Here is a 26,913-nt window from a genome sequence, read left to right as displayed (position 1 = left end):
ACTCTGGTGTTTGCTTGATTACACTAACCTCTAGTGCTTGAAAGTGGAACTAAACGCCGACGGAGTGCATGAACACAGAAAAACAGAACAGGAAAATTCGCTCAGTGTCCAGTCTATATAATCCCATTTGCTGGGCAGTGCAGCTGATTTTTCCAGTAGTGTTAGTTATCTGTCACTTGGATCATCAGCTGTATGTGCACACATGTCAGTCTGACAGGAAATATAGCCAAGTTTCCATTCTGGGAGCCTGTCCTGATGGAGAACTACTGAGAAATAGTCGTCACCACAAGATTCGAGCCCTCCTAGCATCGGCCCTACGAAGAAAACACTACCAAGTAGAGGAGGAGGTCCATGGTTTGTCCACAAATGGATCTACAAGGCGCATTGACATCATCGCTATCCCGACAAGATCAACAAGCGGATTCATAATTGATCCAACTGTAAGGATGGAAACATATGAATATTAACCTGCTGAGGTACATCAGGAAAAATGCGACATATACTACCCCACTATACCATATTATAAGAAAAAATATCATCTAACGTCGATCGAAGTTATTGCATTACTGATTGGGGCTAGAGGGACCATCACAAAAAGATTCGCGCATTTTTGCAAGCAGTTTGGTCTAGGACAAACTCTTGTGACTGAAATATCTCTGTCTGCAGTGAAGGGATCTATAAAAATCCTAAGAAACCATCTCTACACGTAAATAGATTAATCTCTTTCCTATGGCGATCTGCTCACTTAAGTTGGATCTTGCAACTAGTGCTAAATAGACGACTGTGATCACCTAATAGCAAATAGATACCGTACTTGGAAATTTTATGTTTTTTTTTTTTTTCTGGAATTAATGATCTTTTGTTTAGTCGTCTTCAATTATTTATAATTGTGTTATTTCTTTTTCTTTTCCTTCTCCATTGTTTTTTTTTCATTATAATTGTGTACCTACCATTTACTCAAAAAAAAAACAGCAATTTTTTGGTAAACTTTGTCTTCTAGGCAGCCTTCACTTGGAGGAAGCTGAATAAAATTCAAAATGAATATCAAATACCTTATTATAGTAAGGACCAAGGACAACATTTATCTTCTTCTGGTGTTTAATGTTAAGTTTCTGCACGTTATAGTGTATGTTATTAATGCAACACATAATGATTCTTCTTTTAATATAAGTTAAGCGTAACAACAAACATTGCTAATTATTATGGACAGTATTTTAATGTCCTCCTCTTGAGAAAATATTCAAGCAGTCTTTGATAAAAAAATATGCAAACGCTTGAACCCTAGTTAACAGCAATGAACTTGAATTTATAGAATCGTCCTGCGCTTAAATTGATGTTTCATCAATAAAAATTAATTTATCTATGATTTACATAAATGTTGATTGTTATAATTATTGCATATTTTGTCTACAAACAAACAAAATCATAAAAATGCAAGTAATAGTGCAAAACAGGAAAGCGAAAATGGAGGGTTAAACTTATTTTCAAATTGGCGGGTATTTCTTGGCTGTATGATTGGATGAAGTTAGTCGGCGTGGTTGTCGTAATTTCTCGTTTTCTGTACATCGCCTACGTTACATTGTGGAAAGCATCCCGGCTTAATTTTGAGTAGGATAATGTTATGAGGTTTTGCTGATAATATATTTATGCATAAATGCTCTCCAATTCAAAAAGAGCTACTTCTGAGGAGCGTGAACCATCAGAAACATCCCAGACTGCGAAAAAGACAAAAACAAGGTAAAGCATCGGACAAGTGTAGTGGTTACACAGGCGCTTAATCATTATAACCTATAACACAATTTAGTTCACATTTTATATTCACATTTTCCTTTTTCAGTAGCGACATGGAAGGCGCTAACGGTGTCGAGAATAGTGGAGGATCAGGTAAGTTGCATTTACGACTGGTAAACTGCAGCCATATTTTGCCTCGTCACCAATGTTTTCTTTCTATTGCAGTACCGGTAGGTATTGAACTCATAAGTGAATAAACAACTGAAAGTAGAATCAGTTACATTAACAGTTTGTATTATTAAAAATATTTTGGTGAAACTGGTGCTGAGTTAGTTGCGGTGATTTCGTAAGTGAAAACCGTTGAATTTATAAGGAATTTGTGGAGATGCAGTTGAACCTACGTGCAAGGCATAACAAAAGCCTAAACTAACCAAACCTAACCTGTCACAGATTCGTATATGCAAGGTGTATAAGGGGAGTATGAAGAGAACTATTTCAGCACTAGTTTAGCATAAAGAATCACATTCTCTATTTTTAGTCATTTCCATCATATTCTATCCTGTGTAAGGTACGCTTTTATAAGAGCATAGTGTCTAAGTAAGCCCTTTAGGTAGTTGGTTCTAGGAAATTTCTTATAAATTATTTGTGTAGGTGGATAAAATATATTTTATATGGATTGACTAAGAGGGTAAGACATCTTGAGTTAGCCAACTGCAGACAAACCCAGTTACTTATTTCAGAACACTGCTTGCTGGATCGCATCCTATGGCTGCAGATAGGTCTACTTAATTTTTTGCAGATTGTGTTTTATTTTTTCAAATCTGATGTTCATTTTTCACAACCATTCAATTTGTGATGTTCATTTATTTATTCATATTTATAAATTTAACCACTTTAACACTTTATTGTGATCTTAATCTTCCAACATCTCTAATTAATGCTGGACAACTCGGTTTTTTCCATCGATCCTTCTTGATCATACAGTGGACATGTGGGGCCTGGTTTGATGCCAATGTGTTGCAGGTGATGTGCAAGGCAGTCATGTTACGAGTTATGTGGTTAGTCGGAATTGTGCTACAGCTTCTTGAGGAATCTGGAATGCTTCTTATGTTTCCCTCGAATCCACACTTTTCAGGTTTTGACGTAGAACAACGTCCTTTCCTAAATGTACGTGTGGAGTTTCAGATGTCCCAAAAAGTGCAAAATTTGGAATGCTTAACCTTACTGCATGGAAACTATAAGAGCTACGTTAATGATTTATTTACAGTTGGATAGAGTACAGATGCCGCTTCTTAACAATCTGCAAACTGTTTGGACCAGATGCATGAGGGGCTAGGGTAATGGCGAAAATGGCCGTCTTTAGCAACCTTGGTCCAGCGTAATGGTATGGGTCAGAGCCGATTACGTCAGTGTTATTTAAGATACAGAAGCAAGAAGTACATTCCCCAAAAAAGGAATGAGACGATGGAATATTCTAAAGTCTCAGATGTAAGACACTGCGCATGATCGAAGACCAGAGCACTCATACACAAGATAACGAATATTTGAGTTAGGTATTTAAATTCAGACTATTTGGTTTGGGAATTTTCCTAGTACCCTGCACTCGTTACATAAGCTGTTAAGTCAGCCATTGTTGTATAATCATAAAAGATATTTTCCCTGGACCAAAAAGTATTGCAAACTGATTAGAATCACATCTAGTAACAAACTATTAAAATTCTTTTCATAAAGGAGCCACTGTGTAAACATGAAAATGACCTATGTAATGAGTACTGGGTACTAGGAAACTACCTTGTCTTGTTGCTAGCATCGTTCCGAAATTCACTTCAAAAACTACAACAAATATGGTAATATGACGTAAATAATAGATAAATATATAGATAAATCGTGTAGTTAAATTCACATTTGAACCTTCATGACTATATCAACACTCTGCACAGAAATGAAAGCTTTCGTGTCATCTCTATAGCTCAGACACTAAGTCTTCTGCGTATTGTGAAAAGAGAGCAGGTTCGGGTTCTGTATGCATTTCCTGTGAGAAAAGTCAATATTAGTAGCCTCAAAAACAAGGACGTCATTTCAGTTTTAGGGGGGTACATTATTTTTTAGGGCAGATCTTATGTACCATACTCAGAGATCCATTGAATATATTTTTAAAGTTCACTTTCTTTACATTCCTTAAGTATCGGGATTTTTTTATTATTTTAAGCCAGAAATAGGAGTGATACTTTTTTTATGATAAGTTTACCCCAATTTGCAATACATTTCCAGTTTCCACACATAGGCCTACTTTTAACATACCGGTATCCTACTTATACGATATATTTACATGGACTTACTGCCAATATGACGTACACTTAACAGCAAAAAAAAAAAGAAAAATGGGCTGACCCTTGAGTGATAGAAATGCTAAGTTCTGTCGTGCGGTTCATTCATGTAAACATACTGCACTCCAAGGCATTGCTGTGGTGTCTTCATTGAAAGTCGTCCATCCACAATGTAGTCAATCTTACGAGTTGTGTGTGGCCCAGTGGTAAGATGTCTGACATCTGTACCAGAGGTTGAGAGTTCACCTTCTGTTCTGGTAAAATTATTATTTTTTTTAAATTTTAGTTTTAAATTAATTTATTAGTTTAAATGTGAAATGGCATTTGTTGATAAACTTCGTTATGCCTGTCTTGTAAAAAAAATTATTGCCCATCACCTGTGGGCCATTAATAGGGGAGACCTGGCCTGTATATAAACAAAAATACTTGTTCCACATCCTAAAAACCGGATGCATATTAAACATAAATAATTAAATAAAAAACAAACAATCTGTTAATATGTTGTTGTTGTTTAGTCAACTGTCCGAAGACAGGTTTGAATCTCATAAGTGATACCAATAAGGCATTACTCATAAGACAACTAGGCCAGGAGATAATGAAGTAGGGTGGCTAGTTCCTTTCCCCTTCCATTGCTGATTAGCTACATATTCCACTAATCAGACTTCAGATGCATACAAACAAATTCTTCTTCCTGTGACACATATCGTCAAATGAGATGTACTGCCTGATAATAGATGTACATATCAGCCAGAACCTCAACCATAGGTGTTTGTTAATATATTAACAAAAAAAAAAAAAGGCCTGTAGTGGGGACTAGTATCTCGTCCACAAACCATCTGCGTCAACAATTGCCGTCATTCTGCACAGCACAAGATTATGGAACAGGTCTAAATTCATGGCCACCTCCTCCCTCCGAACGGATGGTTGTTCTGCCCAATTAGACATAGGATCTGTTTGACTGTAGCCTACAAATTTTCAATCGGATTCATATCTGGTGATTTTGGAGGTCAGTCGACCGGATCGACATCAGCCTCCTTTTAACAATCTTTGAATCTGGTTGGCGGTGTGTACTGGGTAATTATCCTGCTGGAAGGAAAGTGTTCCTTCTGGAAATCGTTCTCAGGTGGAAGGGGTCATTACATTTGCCAAAATGTGTTTGTAGACTTCTGCCATAAACCGACCGTGGATGCATTCCAGAAGTCCTGCCCCATTGTATGACATCCACCCCCAACACGCGACCCAACCTGTTAAGTCGTCTCACGAAGTATTCATCGTATCAGTGGCCACATATGATAAACTAGGGCAGGACGATCATTGCTACTGGAGACAATTACCTCGTCAGAGAAAATGACAATTCTCCAATCGAAGTCCTGTCAGAGAGAGCATATGCTAGATGGTCCACAGAACGCTCCATCATCAAATGTTCTCTCCTCACAACTCAACAATGCCGTATGTCACACTCTCTAAAACATCTCCTCACGGTGTGTGGGGAACCTGGAAAGTTGGACGCCATCTTGAGGCAGTTGTAAAGGAGTGGTTCTCAATTTCTCTCAATAACATGGCGTCCTCTTCCCTAGTAGAAATGCGTGGCCTATCAGGAATTGGACGATTCACAACTTCACCATTCTCGATAAACAATTTAGCCCACCGCTTAGCAATTGACAATGGGACTCCAATCTCTCTGGCCGCCATTGATGGAGAATAACCTATGCGAACCAGGGCAATGACTTGTTGATGGAGTTGTTCTCTCTCTCCATCTTCAAGCATAATGATGAGACAGAATGTTTTATTAACAGACAGGAGTACTGCTTGGAAAAGAGAGGGAGGTTTATTATTTATTAGAGTTTGGGCATATTCTAAGAGATGTCACCACATGCATATAGGTTTGCAAGACATATGCAGTGGAAAATTTGTAATTAAAAAAAGAAGATTGTGGGAGATTCGAACCTTGAGCTACTACTATTAACTCGTTTAATAGACCAATGCTGTAATGACTTACACTACTGAGACTGTTAATATCGTTTCGGCATAATACTTGGTTTTCCTGTTCATATTCGTTTCAGTTGATTTTGTATGTATCAATTTTATTAATATTTCACTCTTCAGAGACTCTGATTTATCTAGACTCAACCCTCCATTCGATTTTATAACATATTTTAGACTCTTAAACTAAATACAGCAAATTTAAGTTGTTTAATTATGTGTTACCTGGTGAACTACGGCTTTGACAAGACGAGCATGCGCAATGTTATATATCTGGAACCGGAACTTAGAAATTGTCGGCTATTCTTTTTGCCGTGCAAACGAATACACAATTTTTATGAAGAAATTTTAATTTCAGTTAACAAATAAATTGTACTTTTATTGGAGCTGTAAAATCAACACCAATCTCACCATGGCTCTCATTATGTTTTCAGATAACAAAATCAGAGCAACATGGCAAATAATAAATAAACATAAGAAAACACCATCTGAACCTTGCTATTGAAATTAATGGCACTGCTCTTACAAAGTCCACCGAAGTAGCAATTCAGTTGAATAAATATTTTCGTTATCGTTATGCTCTATTTGTGAGCATTCTTTTTGATGTAAGATTGATGCATGGGGGATGCCAAATGACGTAGTGTGACATTCCACAAAAGTTTCTTGCGTTTAGCATTCATAAACATAGGTCTACAGTGATATTATTGTAGGCCTAAAAATAAAAGTAATCGACACTTTTGTTCAATAAATCTAATCTTCTAAAACTTATCAGTCATTTTCTACTCCTGAAAGAAAGAAAAAAATACAAGATGTAAGGTGAACAAGTATGCCTAAAAACAAATAACCTGTATTACTTTAAAAATAATATTACACTGATTGTACGTCTTTTTCCATATGTATTTAAACTATTCTTTCTGACATACGAATAGGTAACTGATAACCTAAATGTTGTATAGAAGACAATACTACCATGTGATTCATTTGTTATGATTACGAGTTATAAGTTCATGACTTCTCTTGGTCTTAAGGAAATCTCAATTACTACAGATTCGGAGATTTTGGTTTGTTGTCACTGCAATTTACAGCACTACACACATTTCATTTATTCAGAGACATTTTTAACATTATTAATATCCCACGTCCTTTTCATAAGCACATGCTGGCAGTAACAATCCTATGACCTACTGCTTTAACTTGCTAGTCACTTGGGCGGGACTGTATATATTAGACTATGGTGTAAACACGTCTAGTTGAAGTGACAGGTTCTACTTTTGTAAGCAGGTCATTCCACAGTAAGTGGTCCTGTGATTAACAATGTATTTTATTATTGTTTACTCAGTAAATAATAATATTACATTGAGCTAATATGAAATTAGTAGCAGATTTTGAGCTGGATAAAACTAAAAAAAACAGGACATGAATATATTTCTTAGTTTTAGATACATAACATTTTGAATGTCCTGTGACTAACGAAACTTATTGTGGAATGAACCAAGCGCTACACTTCTTGGGATGTTCTCTACGTCAGGAATGCTTGTAAATGTGAAAGATGAAGGTGATCTTCTGGGATGCAGAAAACTGACTTCCAATTTAGCTTCATTCTCACGTGTAGCAACAATGCATGCTAGCTACCTTGCATCATATACTGAGCTGTTATACAATAACTCAAAGAAACAGTAGAGCTGCAAAAGACTTAAGAAAAAGGGCACATTGGGAAGCTATATGAGTTTCTTCTTTGTTGCTGCTTGAGTAAAGTTTGCATGCAGCCTCAGAGTTTGATCTTGGAACAGTGACACAGTACATGAGGGTAGGCCATCAAAGGGAAAACTGACTAAGGTTTTTCCGTGGTTTGTCTAAGGCGCTAAGACAAATGTCGGGATGAGCCCTAAAAGAAATGGGCCACGGACCTGCACTCATATTCCCATGAATCTCCCTAATTACTCAAAATTAATTAATAATTACATCTCTCCCCTCTCTTCGTAATTGAGTCACCATAAAGCCAAATGGCTGGTCTCTAAATTGAGACGATTCAACAAGGCTCATGACAACAGTCACCTCCTACATAATAGCCAAATTGGCTAGTCTCTTATATGAGACAACTCATCCTGCCTAAGGTATTCCGTGGTTTTCCTAAGGCATAAGACAAATGTCGGGATGAGTCCTATAAGAAATGGGCCATGGACCTATATGCCCTTCCCCATATATATTCCCCTTTTCTTGTAAACGACGTATGCCTAGTTTTGAACCTATAAATTGTCTATTAAATGTACGAGGTCACTCAATTAGTCGCAATTTGAAAGGACAGGGACCTCTCAAATTGCAGATTTAGATTTCACGGCGCTTCTTCCGACGGCCTTCACATGCCTTGTCATAGAACAACAGATGACAGCGTCTTGCCATCCTAACGGCAAACACCAGCCATCTCCTCCTCACCCCGTCCCGTGATCACTTGATCAAATCTCTGTCCCCCTCGCGTATGTGGTACGTAAGAGGTTACGTCCAATTTCGGCTTCCCCTTCAAAATTTTCTAGAGCTCCTTCAGTGGAGCAGCGTAACCCGGAGTGAGACAAGTGGCCAACAGGCTTGGAGCTCACATATTTAGTTTTGTACAGCCCCCAACCCCTTGCAAGGACGCGTTTTGCGTACCTTTTAAATTTGTCCTCCCAATTCTCTTTCGATTTTTCGATTATAGAGGAGTTCCCTCAAGGAAAACTGAGAGGTAGAACTTAAACTGAGGGGATGCGATCCGACATTGTAAGCGTCAGCATGTAGAGTGAAAACCCGAGTTCGAATCCTGGTGCTGGAGAGAATTTTTCTCTGTTCTATCCATCCTTCATTATATGGTAATGCAGAATTCCTGCACGGAAATATTGTACATACTTCGGTACATCATAATGATAGCTTATATCAATGTTTACTCGAAAATAATATTTTTTTTTAATAATGACATTGCATTAGAAATGAATATATGTATTATTATTATTATTATTATTATTATTATTATTATTATTATTATTATTATTATTATTATTATTATTATTATTATTATTTGAAGAACCATGAGAAAAGGTTTAGAAAAGAATTAACCAAATTTCTACATACTCATACCTTCTACACAACTGATGAATTGTTTATGCTTGTGAATTGAATTATTCTACTTAAAATGACCTGTACAATTTTATATAGCTCAACTAAAATATGTTTTTATATTGACTTAATCTGTTTACTATGCATTGTATATTTTTGTTAGGATAACTGATGAATTGTATGTGCTGTAAATTGAATAGTATACTGTATAGGTCAACTGATGAATTGTTTAAGCTTATAAATTGAATTAATCTACTTCATATGAATTGTACAATTTTGTATAGCTTAACGAAAATAAGTTTGTAAATTGAACTAATTTGATTGTATATGTTTGTATAGTTTGGGTGATGAATTGTATATGCTTTTAAAATGAATACTAGTCTGTATAGCTCTACTGATGAATTGGATATACTGTAAATTGAATGGTAGTCTGTGTAGCTCAGTTGATGAATTGTATATGCTGTAAATTGTATAGTAGTCTGTATAGCTCAACTGATGAATTGTTTATGATTATGAATTGAATTAATCTACTTGATATTAATTGCACAAATTTGTATAGGTTAATGAAGGTATGCTTGTAAATTGAATTAATCTGCTTACTTTGTATTGTATATGTTTGTATAGTTTTGGCCCATGAATTTTATATGCTTTAAATTGAATAGTAATCTGTGTAACTCTAGTGATAAATTGTTTGTGTTTGTAATTTGAAGTAGTTTGCATGATATGTATTACCAATTTCTGTATATCACAACTGATTGAATTGTTTATGCCTTAAATTTAATTAACTTACTTGTTTTTTATTATACATATAGCTCAACTGATGAATGATTGTTTGTGTTTGTAAATTTCATAATCTGATTGGCTATGTATTGTATATTTTTAGTAGAGCCATCAATGTAGCTCAGTCGGCAGACTCGCTGGGCTGCTGATCCGGAGCTGTGTTTGGGCTTGGGTTGGATCCTCCTTTGGTCTCATTGAATGGTTTCTTCCGAGGTTTTCCCCAGCTGTGGGACTGAAGCCAGATGGTCTATGGCGAGTCCTCGGCATCAACCCCTTTTATTTCATTACCTGGTTAGGTTTTTCCGAGGTTTTCCCCAACCAAAAGGCAAATGCCGGGTAATCTTTTGGTGAATCCTCCGACCTCACTACATCTCGCCAAAATATTGTAAAAAATTGCACAAAATTGTAAGAATTGTAGAAAATTACTAAATTGTAAAACTAAAAATTTGTAAAAATTGTAATTGTAATATTGTAAAATTTTGACTTGTTCCACATCTTAAAGCTTCTTTGCTCATGTAAGATCAATGGAATAAAATAAATGAATGAATGAATGTTACTGTTGTTGTTATTATTATTATTATTATTATTATTATTATTATTATTATTATCATCATCATCATCATCTCCGAAAGAGAAGGCTCCAAGTAAACCATCAGCTTTTGTTGCCTCATCATGTTGCTTGCTTCATAGATAAATCTCTGCAGGTCACTATCTTGATTGAGACTTCAGATATGTCTGCAAGAAAACTTCTCATAAAACTGTAGGAGCCTTTAAGGAAACGAAGTTGAAAATACGAGAACGAACACAAACAAACAATAGTCTGCAGTGTATACAGAGCTGTATAACAGATGAACACTATAAAAAAAATACTGCATTTCATTGATGATGTATGACTGTGTTTAGGATAAAGGATAGAAAATTATGGTTCTTCAAGGAATTGTCATAGCACAAAAGGAACATCAAATTACATTGTGTTCTATGTAACAATACATTATTTTGTACTTTTTTCAGGTGATATTAAATGGCAGTTGGGGAAAAATGATGTCAAAGCACGGTTGGCTCACTTGAGAACATCTGGTGAATTTAGTGATTGTGTGTTGGTGATTGGAAGTGAAGAGAAAGAGGTTTGTTTTACTGTTCATTTTTTATATTAATAATGATAATGATAATTTTGCATGTATTACACCCTCATCAAAGTACTATGAACATAGTCATAAACAACCATAATTGACATGTTAAGGTTTCACTGCGTTGTTGCAAAGTCAGAGTAAATGATGAGTCTAGAGCAGGCCTGCACAAGGTTTTCACTCTCCGAGCCGGCTCACAGCTCATGAGCAGAAGCAGATATTGACTGCACTCTGTATAAGGGTGGACTGGAAGAAGGAGTGATCTCGTACAAAATGTACATGAAAGAAAGAACTATTACGAGTGTTTATGAAATGAATTCCCATTCAGTGTTTGCAAAACTATCTTGGATTATTATTAATTAATAAAGAAATATTTATTTTACAGAAATAATAGAAATCCTATAGCTACTTAAATGTACAATATCATTTTGTTATATTTTTATTTATCAGTACATCAAAACGGGGTTTTATGCTGTTGGCAGCTGAAAGGAACAGTAGCCTACTGATCATAATGAAACATCAGTTACAGATGTTCGATGCCTGCCTTTGTTAAAGTTGGTTGTAGAAAACAGTTGCTCACAAATATAAATGTTGAGCCAAACATAGCAATCATTTTCACAGCCAGCCTGTGTCGTCGTGGATAATATTGCTAATGTTTAGTCTTGTAAAACTCAACCAGGCTAGTAGTATTATTCAAACTATCTTTAGCCCTTAGGTCACATTGAAGATCAATAAGTTCGCGCTGTAAATCATTAAATGTTAAATGTTATGTTCTGTCTTTTAGATTCCTCCATACTGTACTGTAGCAGTAGGTAAGCAACATGAAACAGTTACTGAGAATACACATTGCACTCCACTAGATAGCTGAGTGGTCGTTTCCCTCTCCTCTACCTATAGCAAGTCTATGTCATTCTGACGTATCTTCCTCCGTTTTGGCGAGCGGTAAACATGGCTCTCCTGTCCCAAAGGAGCGCACGCTCACGTTGAGCACTGTTTGTGCAGGTAGGGTCTAGAGCTAGGAATTTTAGTTGCAAAATTTTGGTTAAAAGGTGCCTTAATTTTGAAAAAGATGCAAATTTCAAATGTAAATGTTCATTAAAAACAGTACCAAAACCAATTATATAAGAATACAAAATTCCTTGAATAAGCTAAGTTTCATCCTCCTTGGTGAAAATGTCAGCCAATATAGCAGATGATATTGACAAGGAGAGGAAAAGAATTAATCTTTCGCCAATGAAGGAGCAAGCTGAAATTCCTCTTCTTTCTATTCAATAGCTTTCGCCAGTGGTGGTGCAATGAAATGTAAAGTAATTTGTAGATATTTTACCAAACGGGAGTTCATTGAAGGGCAAACTAATTTGAAACTTTTGCCAGACAGGACTGCACTGAAGTGAAAGTAATGTGGTACCAGACTAAAAGCAGTAAATTGTAATAAAAACTTTCAGAAAGCAGTCAACAGGAGAACGGTAGATTAAGGTGCCTGAATGGCTTATTTAACAATAGATAGAAGACCTGTCAAGCTGCACATGTTCGGTTTTCCTTCTTGAATTTTTGTAAGAATAAAATGCGGCAAAGGAGTCAAAGAAAGAAGGGGGAAAAGTGCAAAAAGGTGCTGACATTGAAAATAGGTGCAACCAAAACACAGTTGGGGGTGTTTATTTCATGTTTTCTTTGCACGACAAGCTAATTTGGACATTTCAATAGCAATATACTTACTTATTTACTTACTTACTGGCTTTTAAGGAACCCGGAGGTTCATTGCCGCCCTCACATAAGCCCACCATTGGTCCCTATCCTGAGCAAGATTAATCCAGTCTCTATCATCATATCTCACCTCCCTCAAATCCATTTTAATATTATCTTCCCATCTACGTCTCGGCCTCCCTAAAGGTCTTTTTCCCTCCGGCCTCCCAACTAACACTCTATATGCATTTCTGGATTCGCCCATAAGTGCTACATGTTGCTGTGGTCGTGCCAGAGAATCAGTCCCATTCCGAGGCTTATTTGAAGGATTCGTAACAAGCTGTTTTTTTTACGGTGATGGGTTGTTAGCCCTTCGCCCAACCCCCAAGCTGGAGGACCACCCCTCATCGGCTGTCCGCGACTGCTTATTCAATATATTCGCAGTTACCCTCCATATCTGGAGGCCGTCTCCTCGATCCGCAACCTGAGGACGCACCATGCCGTGGTGATAGGGACCTACAATACATGGATATATATATATATATATATATATATATATATATATATAAAATTAAATGTCCAAATTATATAAAATATATAAATAAAGTGCAGCACCTAAAATTCCTAGCTCAAAATTTATAACCTACAGGGTAGGCGAAATGTTCGTACACCCTGGTCATCAGCATAGATTTAAAATGATTTCACTTGCCTATTATGGATCCAAAACATCCAAATGGACTCTTCCATAATTTCTGCATAGGCAGCTGCTTCTTCAGGTCTGTTTGCTCATTTTCCGTAGTATTTGTGGCATTACAATCTTGAGGGATTATTGTGGACAGCATTCTTCAACTCAGTTTTTGAAATGTAGCAACTTTTCTTTATGATTCCCCACAGAGAATTGTCTGGCTTGGTGAGATCTGGTCTCTGTGGTGGCCATGGCAAAGCTGAAGGAAAGATCTTCCCAACCAATCTACCTGTTTGGAAAAGTTCATTGAGGTGTAGTCGCTTATTCATGGTGAAATGATCTAGTGTGCTGTCTTGTTAAAGCCATACAATATCAGATATGCCTTTCCTCTGAAATTCAGGAAGTAATCATTCATTAATCATTGCAGATAAGTCATTTCATTTAGCAAGCTACCAAAAAGTACGGTCCAAGCAGTTGATCTACTGTTACCCTCGCCCAAAACATTATCTGAGGTGGATTTTGATCGATTTTTTTTTTAATGAAATGTGAATTCTCTTTAGATCAAAAAGAAATATTCCGATCTTTAGGATTTCGTTAAATAGCACATTCGTCAGTAAAAAAAAAACTTCCCTTTTGTCTTTTCTTGTTGGGAATTGCTGAAGAAGCAAATTGCATGCTTCTTTGCACTGCGTTAAATTCTTCCTGTCGAAGATGCATGCATCCTTTATAGATCCTATCATTAAAGTAATGTTCTATGGGATGGTGGTGCCTTCCAAAAACGCAGCTGAAAGTTAGTCATAATTTATGAAGTTATTGTTTGTCCAATATGTGGTCATTGGTGAATCCACACTGCAGTCACTAAGTGCTCTTCGATCAAGAAAATGCTTAAATTCGCCATATTTTCCTTCACTGCTCGCTTGTTTGATGGTTGTCACTGTTCAATTGTTCTGTCGTATGATTGTCATTTCCACTGATCAATTATTTTCTCTTTTGTTAAATAGTTGCATATACGAATATGTGGTACTGTATTTTATTGCTACATACTACAATACAAAATTAATACACAGAATAAATGTAGTGCACACCCATCTGAGCAAGCTCGAAGATGTTTATATTCAGGGGTATACGGACATTTCATCCAGTCTGTAATAGCCCTGTTTAGTTGTTTTCCGTACTGGAACAGAAACGTGATAACACCATTTATTTTATTTTTTTTTACGCTGACTGTCAATGCCTATAAACATGGTGTATTTGATCTCTGCTACAACTTATGTGTTTCATTCAAATACTGCATTTCCAGTTGGCCATATCTCCTTGTTAGCCTCCAGAAAAGTAAAGCTTTCACACAAAAATAAATTCTTTTCATTCCCCCCCCCCCCCCCCCAAGGCTAAGACTGAAGTGAAGTCCTTGTTTTTGAGGTTAATAATATTGATTTTTCTCACAGGAAATACGTACAGAATTCAAATGATGCATACATACATTTAGAAATAAACTGAATTTGTCACCCAGGTTCGAAAAATTATATATCTCAAACTATGATTCACATGAAAGTAAGAAGCAGAAGGATTTAAGTTTATTCTCAATTTCTCGAACTTACAACTTTTTTCAGATTAACTGAATGTAAAAGTCTTGTAGGTTCCTAAAATAAAATTAATAAGAACCATATACAGCATACCTGCACAGACAGCGCACAACGAGCGGGAGAGCTATGTTTACCGCTCGCCGAAACGGAGAGGAAGATACGTCAGAATGACATAGACTTGCTATAGGTAGAGGAGAGGGAAACGACCATTCAGCTATCTAGTGGAGTGCAGTGTGTAGGCCTACTCTCAGTAACTGTTTCACGTTACTTACCTACTGCTACAGTACAGTCTGAAGGAATCTAAAAGACGGAACATAACATTTAACGATTTACAGCTCGAACTTATTGATCTTCAATGTGACCTAAGGGCTAAAGATTGTTTGAATAATACTACTAGCCTGGTTGAGTTTTACAAGACTAAACATTAGCAATAATATCCACGACTACACAGGCTGGCTGTGAAAATGATTGCTATGTTTGGCTTAACATTTATATTTGTGAGCAACAGTTTTCTATTATCAACTTTAATGAAGACACACATCGAACATCTGCAACTGATATTTCATTACGATCAGTAGGCTATTGTTCCTTTCAGCTGCCAACAGCATAAAACCTCGTTTTGATGTACTGATAAATAAAAATATAACAAAATGATATTGTACATTTAAGTAGCTATAGAATTTCTATTATTTCTGTAAAATAAATATTTCTTTATTAATTAATAATAGTCCAAGATAGTTTTCCAAACACTGAACGGGAATTCATTTCATAAACACTCGTAATAGTACTTCCTTTTGTGTATATTTTGTACGAAATCATCCCTTCTTCCAGTCCACCCTTATACAGAGTGCAGCTAATATCTTCATTCCGCTCATGAGCTGGGAGCCGGCTCGGAGAGTGCAAACTTTGTGCAGGCCTGATATACAGTTACTGTATGGCATAAAAATATCAAATAAACTACACAGTACCATTTCTCTGCTCCACACACATTTAACTTGCCTGCCGCTGGAGCGCTACTGTCGCGCCAGTTGCCAAATGTTGGCATATTTTATATGTATGAGTTGTGCGACTGTATGTATTAGACTGTGGTTGCAACCTTTACATGTGGATGAATGTCTTTGAAAAGATATTGTTTTACAACTTCCCCGTAACATTTGATTTCGCTGTAGTGTTGATTACTTACCTGTATATAATGTATCTTTGTATTTCTAACAGTTTTCAATACCAGTTTTCGTAAAATGCAATAACATACGTACATATGGCTATTAGCCTACATCAAATATTCTATTTAAAAAAAAAAATAAAAAAAAAAAGGGGAGGAAGGAGGAAAACCTTTTGTGTGAAATGCGGAAAACGAAAATTTGTCTATGCACTTGAATGTGTATTAAGTGATTTAATTTATACTGCTACATATTATGTTTTGAGTGATGATAGTTCCAGAAAATAAACTGTAAACAGAAATATCATTGCTAATATGGCAAAAGAGCAGAACTGTAGTGAAAAGGTAGAAACATATTGAGAAAATGTGTGTCTTCTTTGACTGGTTTTTTTCTAATCATTTTAATGCTTAACAATGTAATTATAATAGTTGTTGTCTTGACATTGGAATTTTGATGCATTTATTATCGTTATATTTGTTTCAGACTGTCCAAGCTCATGGAATGGTTCTCTGTATGTCAAGTCCAAGATTTGAAGAACTGTTAATAACCAACAAAGCAGAGGGTGCTATTGAAATTAATGATATCGAACCGAGAATATTCAACATGATGCTTGAGTAAGTATTGTAACCTTCCAACTTAGAAAAGCACCTGCATAGAATCAACTGTCTTTCTGGTGCTAAGGTAGCTAGTACAAAAAGTGTCATTGTAAATGTCGCATATACATAAATGAGTAGCCTATAGCTTACATGCACAAGTATATTTCTAACAATTCTGTATTTTCTAAATTTATCGAGACTGTTATGAATATGCAATTAATGCAATAATTGTAAGAAAATTGCTGTTGTTCAACATTGTAATGCACTGTAACCAAATAAATAAATATATATATATATATATATATACACACACACACACACACACACACACACACACACACACACATTGCGTGTTCAGTTCAAAGTGTGTCATGGCTCGCTGTATGCCATCATGTGGCTAGCCGATGAGCCTAGAGAATTCAATCTTCCTACACTTCCTACAATGTGCCAGAGAAGTTGCCTAGCAAGTACGGCTTTCATTCTGAAGAGTACGTACCAATACGTATGGTAATGCCGGTAATGGCAGGAATATAAACTGTTTGGAAACATGTACTGAGGTGAGTCTTTTTCTTACTGTCGGGATATGTGGAGAGGGTTAAGACGATACTTACGTATTTGTTGACATTAACTTGGACGGTCAACATGGACATGGAGCATTTGATTTGTGTTATGGAATGTTGCCGTATGCAACCGATGATAACAAATACCCTGCATATGACTTGCCCGTGCAAAACACAGCTCGAAAGAGGTTATGGTAGCACACAGACCGTACAGGCCGCCATCTGTTGCTATGACGTTCAAGTTATACCATACACGTTCTCAAGTTCAGATTGAATGCCTCGAATAATAGGCAACTTCTCTGACATAAAAGCTGAAACTCGCTTCAGATCGCTGACTCACAACAGTGACATCATAACACACTTTGAAATGAACACTCAGTATCTGTGTGTGTGTGTGTGTGTGTGTGCGTGCGCGCGTGCTTTTTTTATATATATATATATATATATATTACATGGTATTTTTCATTTACCAGATGTTTATGGGCATTTCTGTATCTTTTCAGTTACATGTATTTGGACAAAATGGATCTGAAGTGTACTGAAGATGCCAGTTTTCTGTACAAAGCAGCAGTGAAATACAGTATGCCCCATCTTTGCGAAATTGCTGCAAGATACATGGTTCGTGACATGAACTTCGACACACTGTGGCCTGTCTTACAGCTTGTTTCAGAGATTCAAGAACCTGTTCTGAAGGAAGAGTGTGGAAAGGTAATATATACATTTCATTAATGGGATTTCAGGAAAGTTTCTTGGTTTTTAATAAAAAAATATAAATAGTAATCAGATGGTCTAGGGTGGTACTATGTTTGGGTTCTAGTCCTGCTTGGACTGATTATTAGAGTTCGTGGTTTTTCACATCAGTATAAATGCAAAATGTCTCCAATACATATGCCGTTTAATATTTTCATTTTCCACAAGCTCTAGATTGAGAATTTAGTACTTCTAAATTCGCGACAAAATGCAAAAAGCATCTGAAAATGCGATATGATTGTGTTTTTGTGAAATAAATTAGAAATTTTAAACAAATGGTTCATGTTAGTAAATTTGTGGTTTTCTGATGAAAAAAATAGCTTTTAATTTCTGTGTTAATGAGAATTCTCTGAATAGCAGTTGTTAAACAATGCTGAGTATGTATAGACTTGTTTGCTTTGCTGAAACTTCGAGTCTGTGTCAAATATTTCAGTAAAAGTGTGTAAATTGATTACTAAGCTAGACAGCGTTGAATTCCCCTGGGAGGGATTTATACTGTACTGGAGGAAGGTGGAACCGACAGCAGAAGAAACAATAATTCAGATCTTACCTTACAACAACAGAGGCAGTTTATGTGAAAGAGAACGTATAAAAATAGAGTTATTTGCTTTAAATGCTAATATTGTTATGCAAAACATGGTGAATATGAACTATTCTTCTGTGTAAAATTTTTCCATAAAGCCAGTATTAAGTATCCTTTTACATAAACTGTCTATCTTTTAATTAAAATTACTTTGTGATCGCCAACTGATGCATCCTTAGAGCACTGTTGCCATACATCTTTTATGGTACTTGATGCATACATGTGATCTATTGGTGTGCTCCAAAGCTACAGTAAAACCCTGATTATTCGTCACCCTATTAACCAATTGCCGGATTATCCAACTGTCTTTCTCTCCCTCTTTTTTTTTTTTTTTTTTTGCTACAGAAGTAATACTACTGTACGTTATATTAGTACCAGTACGTATTTTTTTTTCTAGAGAGTGTTATTACAAGCCTTGACATTTAAACAATATGGTCTACTGTTCGAGTCGCCGTACTTTATATAAAATATGGGCTATTCCATCTCAAATCGACCGAAATATAGAGAAAATTGACCTTGCAATTTTTAAATACAATGAAACTTTTTCTGTCCGTTGACAACTATAATACAATGCTTTGTGCAGAGTTTGAGGCATCAGAATTTCATAGTGTTTAAATTTAAAATATTTAAATTTATTGTATTTTCATAAAATTAGCAACGTTAAACTGTTGTGGCTCCGAAACCCTTTCACCCAATGATCAAAATCATGGTTTATTTTGATGCTGAGAAATTGTAGTTTATATTGACATGTAAACAGTTTTTCTTACTTTTTATGGAAATGGAGAAATTTAGATTTTTCTTCATTAAGATGCCTTTGCCCACGAAAAAATATTTTTAAAATATATGGTTAGATTCCGCATTGAAAGTACAAATAAACACTTATTTTTTACTGTTGCACCGTTGATAAGAAAGTATTGAAAATATCAAATAAAAAAAAAAGTACGCGCGTGAACTAACCAGCTGACTGTAGGTAGTCGAGACAAGCAAGGCCAGGAGACAAACACGTGATGTGTCGTCTAGCAGTCATGGCTGGGCTAGCTTTATCACAAGTTTTCATAAACACAGGAGTAAAACGACGCCCAATGCTCGCTTGTCTTCAGCTCTCGGCCAGTGTGTGGGGTACTGCGCCATTCAAGTCTACGCATGTGAAAATAATTTATTTAATACCCTCGAAACTTATTGCCCAGCCACTAAGCAAACAATGCCGAATCCCTCTTAATAATGCAAGGTTTTTTCTCAATATTTTTTACATTTTTACAAATGGGCAAAAAGCCTAAAAGTAAGTAAAATCAGATTATCTGTCTCTCTCTGTATACAATAAAAATAAGTATTACTTCTTATCATAACCTACTAAATGTCAGCTTCAAAATGAGCTCCCATTCAATGTTCTGCAGTAAATGGTTCCAGAGTTCTGAGCGCTGAAAGAGGCTTGTTTTTATAAAATACGCTAAATTTGTCGCTCAATAGTACGAAAACCGTTTGACTTTTGATAACATATTTTTGAAAATGCACTCTCCTCAGCACCTTGTATAAATAGGGAAAAAATTAGAGTATTAAAAAAAATGCCAGGTTTTTTTACTGATTGATTTCATATGGAATAGCCCATATAGCCTATTCCGTGAGTGACAAAAGAAAACGTGTTGTGCTAAGTACCGAAAAAAGTGCAAATAATTTAGTTGTTTGGGGAAAGAGAAACTGTGGCTCATCTTGCATCAGAATACGAGATTGATGTTACAATTGTGCGAGAATTAATAAAAATCAACAATGAAGTGTGTGAAGTATGTAAATCTACAACATGAGACCTCTACTATTCCTATCTTTCCGCTGACATTCATTACAAGGAATTTCCTTGCCCCTTAAAAACCTGTCGTTGACAACCAGACTTAAATGAGAGAAATACTGATTCACTACCTAGCATGTTAAACACAAGATCACGAAGGAAATTAAAAAAGTGCAAGTATTATCCACTTAATTTACGAAAATATTTTATGGTATGGATTATCTGATTTTTTCGATTAACCTTTCAGTCCACCCCCTTCATTACCATGGATAATAGAGGTTCTACTGTAAATAAATGTCATGCCATGAGAACAAAATTACAAAATAAACACAGGTAATAAAATAATAAAACAATAACAGTGAAACAAATATAGGTAGATTTAACAGTGAATTAAACTACAATAGCACCAATAATAACTATGTAACAAAACAGAACAAACTCGTGTCCAAGCAATCAGCAGATGATATAGAATCGCGAAAAAGCATGGCTTTGTTTACAGAATGAACTGGCAACAACAGTACTACCCATCACAACTCAGAACTGGCCACAATTTGTTGTTTCCATAACAGCTATGGTAACTTCATGTGGACACACTTATGGTGCAGTCGCAAAGTAATCAAGTATAAATTTAGTAGATCTAAAAGTAGTAATTACTCACTGATTAAATTAGACAAGTGCGTCTTTCAGTAGCTTTTATAAAGTTTATGAATACCCCACCTGTTTTTTGAAGAGCTTCGAGGCTATTTTTTAAATGAATTGCTTCATAAAGAAAGGACATCAGTCACATTTTTTTTCGAAATTGAGTTAACATTGAATTTCCCATCTTGAATGTTTAACACATCATTTTATCAATAAAAGAAACCAGTCCAACATTTCTTTCATCAGGATATTGTGTTCGGAATGTGAGCGTTTTGTAAAGGAAGGGGCATCAGTCTGGACAGTTTTTCTTCATTTCCCACAACTTAGCTAAACTGGACTGATGCCCTTTCTTAATGAAGCGATTCAAATGCATTTCACACAATTCACAAAATGCACCACTCTGAGCTTGATGAAAATACAACCAATCATATTTAGTTTTACATCATTTCTTATATTTGATTTTGCATCTAACCATTTTATTCATTGGCTCACCACTAACAGCACTAGATGAAGGTAACACAGATGTTGGAATGACCAGTTCACAGATTTCACTTTTACTTAAAGCCAAATGATAATTTATGTGGATTGAAAAAAAGAAATGATAGAAGAGAATATTTGGTCATTCATTCATTCATTCATTCATTGTTATACCCAAGGGCAGGTCTTTCACTGCAAACCCAGCTTTCTCCAATCTTTCCTATTTTCTGCCTTCCTCTTTGTTTCCTCATATGATCCATATTATCTTAATGTCGTCTGTCATCTGATGTCTTCTACCCCAAACTTTTACCCGTTCACCATTCCTTCTAGTGCATGCTTCCGTAGGCAGTTTGTTCTCAGTCAGTGACCCAACCAATTCCTTTTCCTCTTCCTGATCAGTTTCAGCATCATTCTTTCTTCACCCACTCTTTCCAACACAGCTTCATTTCTAATTGTGTCTGTCCATTTCACACGCTCCATTCTTCTCCATAGTCACATTTCAAATGCTTCTATTCGCATCTCTTCACTTTGTCGTAATGTCCATGTTTCTGCCGCTTACAATGCCACACTCCATACGAAGCAACAAAATTATTGTCTTTTGCTAAACAAAACTATCACTGACAGCTACCCAATAAAAGCACAGCACACCTGACTTCTTAACTGTAACAATCAAGACTGAAAATTCAGACTGTTTGAATTTCAACCAATCAATCATAAATTTTAGAAAATGCTAAAATTGCAATTTAAGTTATAAATGGTGAAAACCGCGAACTCTACTGATTACGTACCTGTTTGGATATCTTCTGAGGCTTTCCCCAACTGAAAAGCAAGTATCAGGTAATATCATAGTGAGTTCTGAGACTTACCTCTTCGGAAATACCATCTTGTTATCATCAATTCCACTAACACTGGATAACTGTGTAGTTGATACAGAAATTATTAAATAACAGCTAAAAAATAAAGGGAACAGAAATGATTAAATAACAGCTAAAAAATAAAGGGAATAGATTTTAAGACTTCACTTTTTTTGTGTGATGAAGTGATGATTTTTAGAACTAGATGTGAATTGTAAAAGGGCATTTTAAACTTAAATTAGCAATTGATTTTAATATAAAAATACAGTAATGATTGAGAAAGCTCAGATGATGGTATTTGCTGGTACTCAACCAATTAGGGCAGAAAAGAATATTGTAAATGAATAAGTGACTCATTACTATCTACTCTGGACTTTTTGGGAACCCTGCGGATTTAAATCTCATCGAAAATTTTTGATCAGTATTTATTATAAAGCAGGAAATCAAAAAAGTAGACTGCGTACTGCTATTATATGAGTTTGGTGTTATGATTGAAGAAGTGTAAAAAAAAAATATGCAAATTCCTTGCAATGCCTATGCCCAGACATATTAATATGTTAATTCAAGCAAAAAGAGGGAACATAAAGTATTAGGATATATAGTTCAGTAATTTAATGATTTAGTTCTTTAAATAAAGTTCTTCTATATCAAATCTAGGCTTGTTCACATTATAATAAAGTTTTAAATGGGCCGTCTATGCTTATCTAATTTATATAAATTATATTAGTTCATAACATGAACGTTTTCGACACCGGTGTATGCCATCTTCATATGTAGAAGAATTCTGCCTGGTTACACTGTCAAATAGATACACGTAATATTGAGATGATCATTATGTGTGCACAATAACTTATAATATATACCCATTATCATTTAAAATATAACATGACATACAAAAACACTTACACACAATTAATTAAAAACAATTGATTTGAAAAGCATTATTCTTTGCTGCTATAATGTCCATCGTTGTTTGGTAAATGTTGTGGTTGAATTGACGTTTATAGTAGTAACTATGTCAAATGAAATAAACCAGTTTTATATTAAGATGTTACTTGGTTGCACTATGATGTTAAAATATGTATAAAGTAAGCCATAAAATCGTTTCTTAATGGGTTCACTAATTGTCTGATGTTAATATAAAACTGGTTTATTTCATTTGACATAGTTACTACTATAAACGTCAATTCAACCACAATGTTTACCAAACAACGATGGACATTATAGCAGCAAAGAATAATGTTTTTTAAATCAACTGTTTTTAATTAACTGTTTTAATTAATTGTGTGTAAGTGTTTTTGTATTTCATGTTATATTTTAAATGATAATGGGTATATATTATAAGTTATTGTGCACACATAATGATCATGTCAATATTACGTGTATCTATTTGACAGTGTAACCAGGCAGAATTTTTCTACATCTGAAGATAGCACACACCAGTGCCGAAAACGTTCATGTTATAAACTAATATAATTTATATAAATTAGATAAGCAAAGACGGCCCATTTAAAACTTTATTATATTGTAACTTGCTTATCGGAAAAACTCACAAGATGAAATTGTTCACATTAATTTGCACAAGGATGTACCTTCTTGTATTATGTGCCAAAGTATTCTGTACATTTAAATTTACTTTGCAGCAAGTAATGAAACATATATATTTTTTACAGTTCATAAGAAAGAATCCAACACTGGTACTGAGACATCCCAACTTCCCCAATGTGGATCGAAGTGTAGTGAACATGATTGTTGAATTGGACTGCTTGGATGTACCGGAAATAGAGATTCTGAATGCAGTAGAGAAATGGGCAGAACAGCAGTGTCTCAAAGCCAGTTACCCTCCAGACAGAGAAAACAAACGTTCTGCAATTGGTCCAGAAGTTCTGTCAAAATTACGTTTCCTGGCTGTGTCCCAGCAGGATTTCGTTAAGGGTCCAGCTTATTCGAATTCCAATGACAAGGGTCTTCTGACACTGGAAGAGAGTTATGCAATTCTCATGAACATCACTGTTCCTGGTTCATATCCCCTGCCTGATGGGTTCAGTGCTGAGAGTCGTCCACGCAAGTTGGCCAAACTGAGGTGCATACGAAAGATTCAGATGCCAGTTCCACCAACAGGATTCACACCAGGCGGTTTCTCGACACCTCCGCCTCCCATGGTGGGATCACCCTTCATAAACACACTGGACAGGGTCGTGGCTCTTGCTTCACCCTCTCAAACTGCAAATCTCGGAGGCAAGAATTTCTCTCTTGATGTCAAGGTGGATCATCCTATTGTACTGTACGGAATCCAAGTTCCCACTCTCTGGTTTCCGATAGCAACAGCTCCCAAGCCCATGTCAAAAGAATACGATGAGTCCTTCATAGTTACTGTGTTGGATGCTTCTGGAACACCAATCAGTCATACTGTGTTTGCTGGAAAGATTTCATATGGATCAGTGATCGATATAAATTTAAAAGAATCAATAATTTTGCAGAAGAATGTCGGTTACAAAATTCAAGTGTATACAAGTAACACTTATTTCTTGAGCAAGAAGTTGTGCTCGGTGGAAGACTGTCCACCTGTCAAATTTACTTTTAAAGACACTGCTAAAGTCGGTGCTGTCCCTCCAGCACCCACCATGTTCAACACAGGGATAAAGCAGGAGACAGATTGTGGATTTGTTACACAGCTCATTTATTCGATTTGGATGTGATTTATTATTAGAGATACATATATTCCTTGCTTATAAATGTAGAAAATATTTCACCATGTTCTTCTGTATCTTAAGTAGAGTGAATTTACTTTGAAGCAAAATTTTGAAATTTTTTGTTGGACGACGAAGTGATCAGTACTTCTTTAAAAATTAATATTTTTGCCGAAGTTTCTCAAATGCTGTCAAATTTAACGACTGCGCTACTTCAGATATCAATTTAAATATATTTTGAATATCGGTTATTGTTAACGATACATAAGGCTTAGGGTTCCCAGAATCACCAAACAAAAATACAGTACACTCAGTCCTGATTAAAAAAATTGAGCTTTATTGAAAATAACTTATTTGAAGAATGAATTGAACAAAAGGAATTGAAAATGTACCAAGGATACATATAATGAACTCTATGAGATTTTTAAATTCGGGAGCTTTCCATCAACACTTTTGATCAGATCCAGCCAGACTTCATCTGAATATTTTGATTTAAGAATTTCCTTCAATTCACTCTAATCTTTGGAATTCAGAACATTTTTCACATTTATGATGTAATCAAACAAATGAGATTGAATCATGATCTGGTAGCAGTGTGCTTCATAGCGTGAACTCGTTTTAAGAACATTATATACATTTATTTCATTGTCGCCTCCAGTGTTGCCAATATAGTGAATCCCAGTGTCACCAACAGTGATGGAGACTGATGTTTATGATAAAATAGTGGTTAATATTATTTCCACCTAGGACTCACGTTACGGAATGTGCGCTGGTTCGAGTACTCATGGGGGAAGAAATTTTCTCGTGAAATTTCGACCAGTGTATGGAACTGGTGCCCACCCAGAATCGTGATGCACTTGGGGAGCTACGATAGGTAGCGAAATCTGGTTGCAAAAGCCAGCTATAACAGCTGGGGGGATCATTGTGCTAACCACATGATACCGCCATTCTGGTTGGATGATCGTCCACCTCTGCTCTTCGGCATGTGGGTGTGAGGCCAGCAGCCGGCTGGTCGTTCTGGGCCATTCGTGGGCTGTAGCACCACGGATTATTATTATTATTATTTCCAGCTTTGTTTTTTTGAGTCGCTGATATTTAAGTATACAACAAAAACATGTCACGAAGATCTCTTTTGAAATAATGGGACACAGCAAAAAGAGGAACGGTCACGTATTTTGCAGGGTATATGGAAACTCTAATAATACATAAAATATCACATATTTTCTTGCTGGAAAAAGTACCATGCAGATCAAATGTGCTTGTTTTACTTGTTTAGAAGTTAACCATGTGGTGAAAATAAATGAGAGAGAGTAAATGGGAAAGTGAGTAAAGTTTGTTGTTATTACTATTATTATTATTATTATCATCATTTATTTCATACGACCTTAATATTATATGAATGTTACACATGTATTGTCAACAATTATATTCTTCAAGTAGCTTTTATACTTGAGGTGTCTTATTCTGGCAAGATGTAGGATGGATATCTGTTGATATCAATGCTTGTGATTGTTGCAATATCCCACCTGTGACAATAGTATAGAAGTTTCGGCAATCATAGAAATTTATAAACATTTAAGTTTTCTGTTCTGGATCATATGTGGTATAAATAGAGATGTTTGAAAGATATCCTTTCCACGAGTTTTCAGAGCCATAGCCATTGATGACTCAGTATCTCTAATTGGCAGCAGGTTCCCCATAAAGACTTGCTTGTTAATGATAGCTTTTAATGGGTCTGGTGTTTGCTATCTGACTCTAAGGGATTCTCTAATTGGAGATGGATCTGAACATTCTAATAGAATGTGCATCACTTTCGTCTTCCTTTCTGCATACTTGAC

The 26,913-nt window shown here is 35.7% G+C and overlaps 1 protein-coding gene across 1 annotated transcript; it reads left to right on the top strand.

Annotated features, from left to right (window-relative positions):
• Positions 1–1,548: 1,548 nt before the first annotated feature.
• Positions 1,549–25,971, top strand: LOC138706369 (BTB/POZ domain-containing protein 6-B-like). The gene is made up of 6 exons (XM_069835561.1): positions 1,549–1,737; positions 1,838–1,884; positions 10,920–11,032; positions 16,630–16,760; positions 17,806–18,010; positions 24,059–25,971. Exons 1-6 carry the CDS (start codon positions 1,655–1,657, stop codon positions 25,082–25,084), a joined length of 1,605 nt encoding a protein of 534 aa, XP_069691662.1. The 5' UTR covers positions 1,549–1,654; the 3' UTR covers positions 25,085–25,971.
• Positions 25,972–26,913: the final 942 nt, after the last annotated feature.

The sequence above is a fragment of the Periplaneta americana genome, chromosome 9, assembly GCF_040183065.1.
Source record: "Periplaneta americana isolate PAMFEO1 chromosome 9, P.americana_PAMFEO1_priV1, whole genome shotgun sequence".
NCBI lineage: Eukaryota > Metazoa > Arthropoda > Insecta > Blattodea > Blattidae > Periplaneta > Periplaneta americana.
Note: the sequence above shows the minus strand (reverse complement) of the source record. Positions and strands in the feature narration are given on the sequence as shown.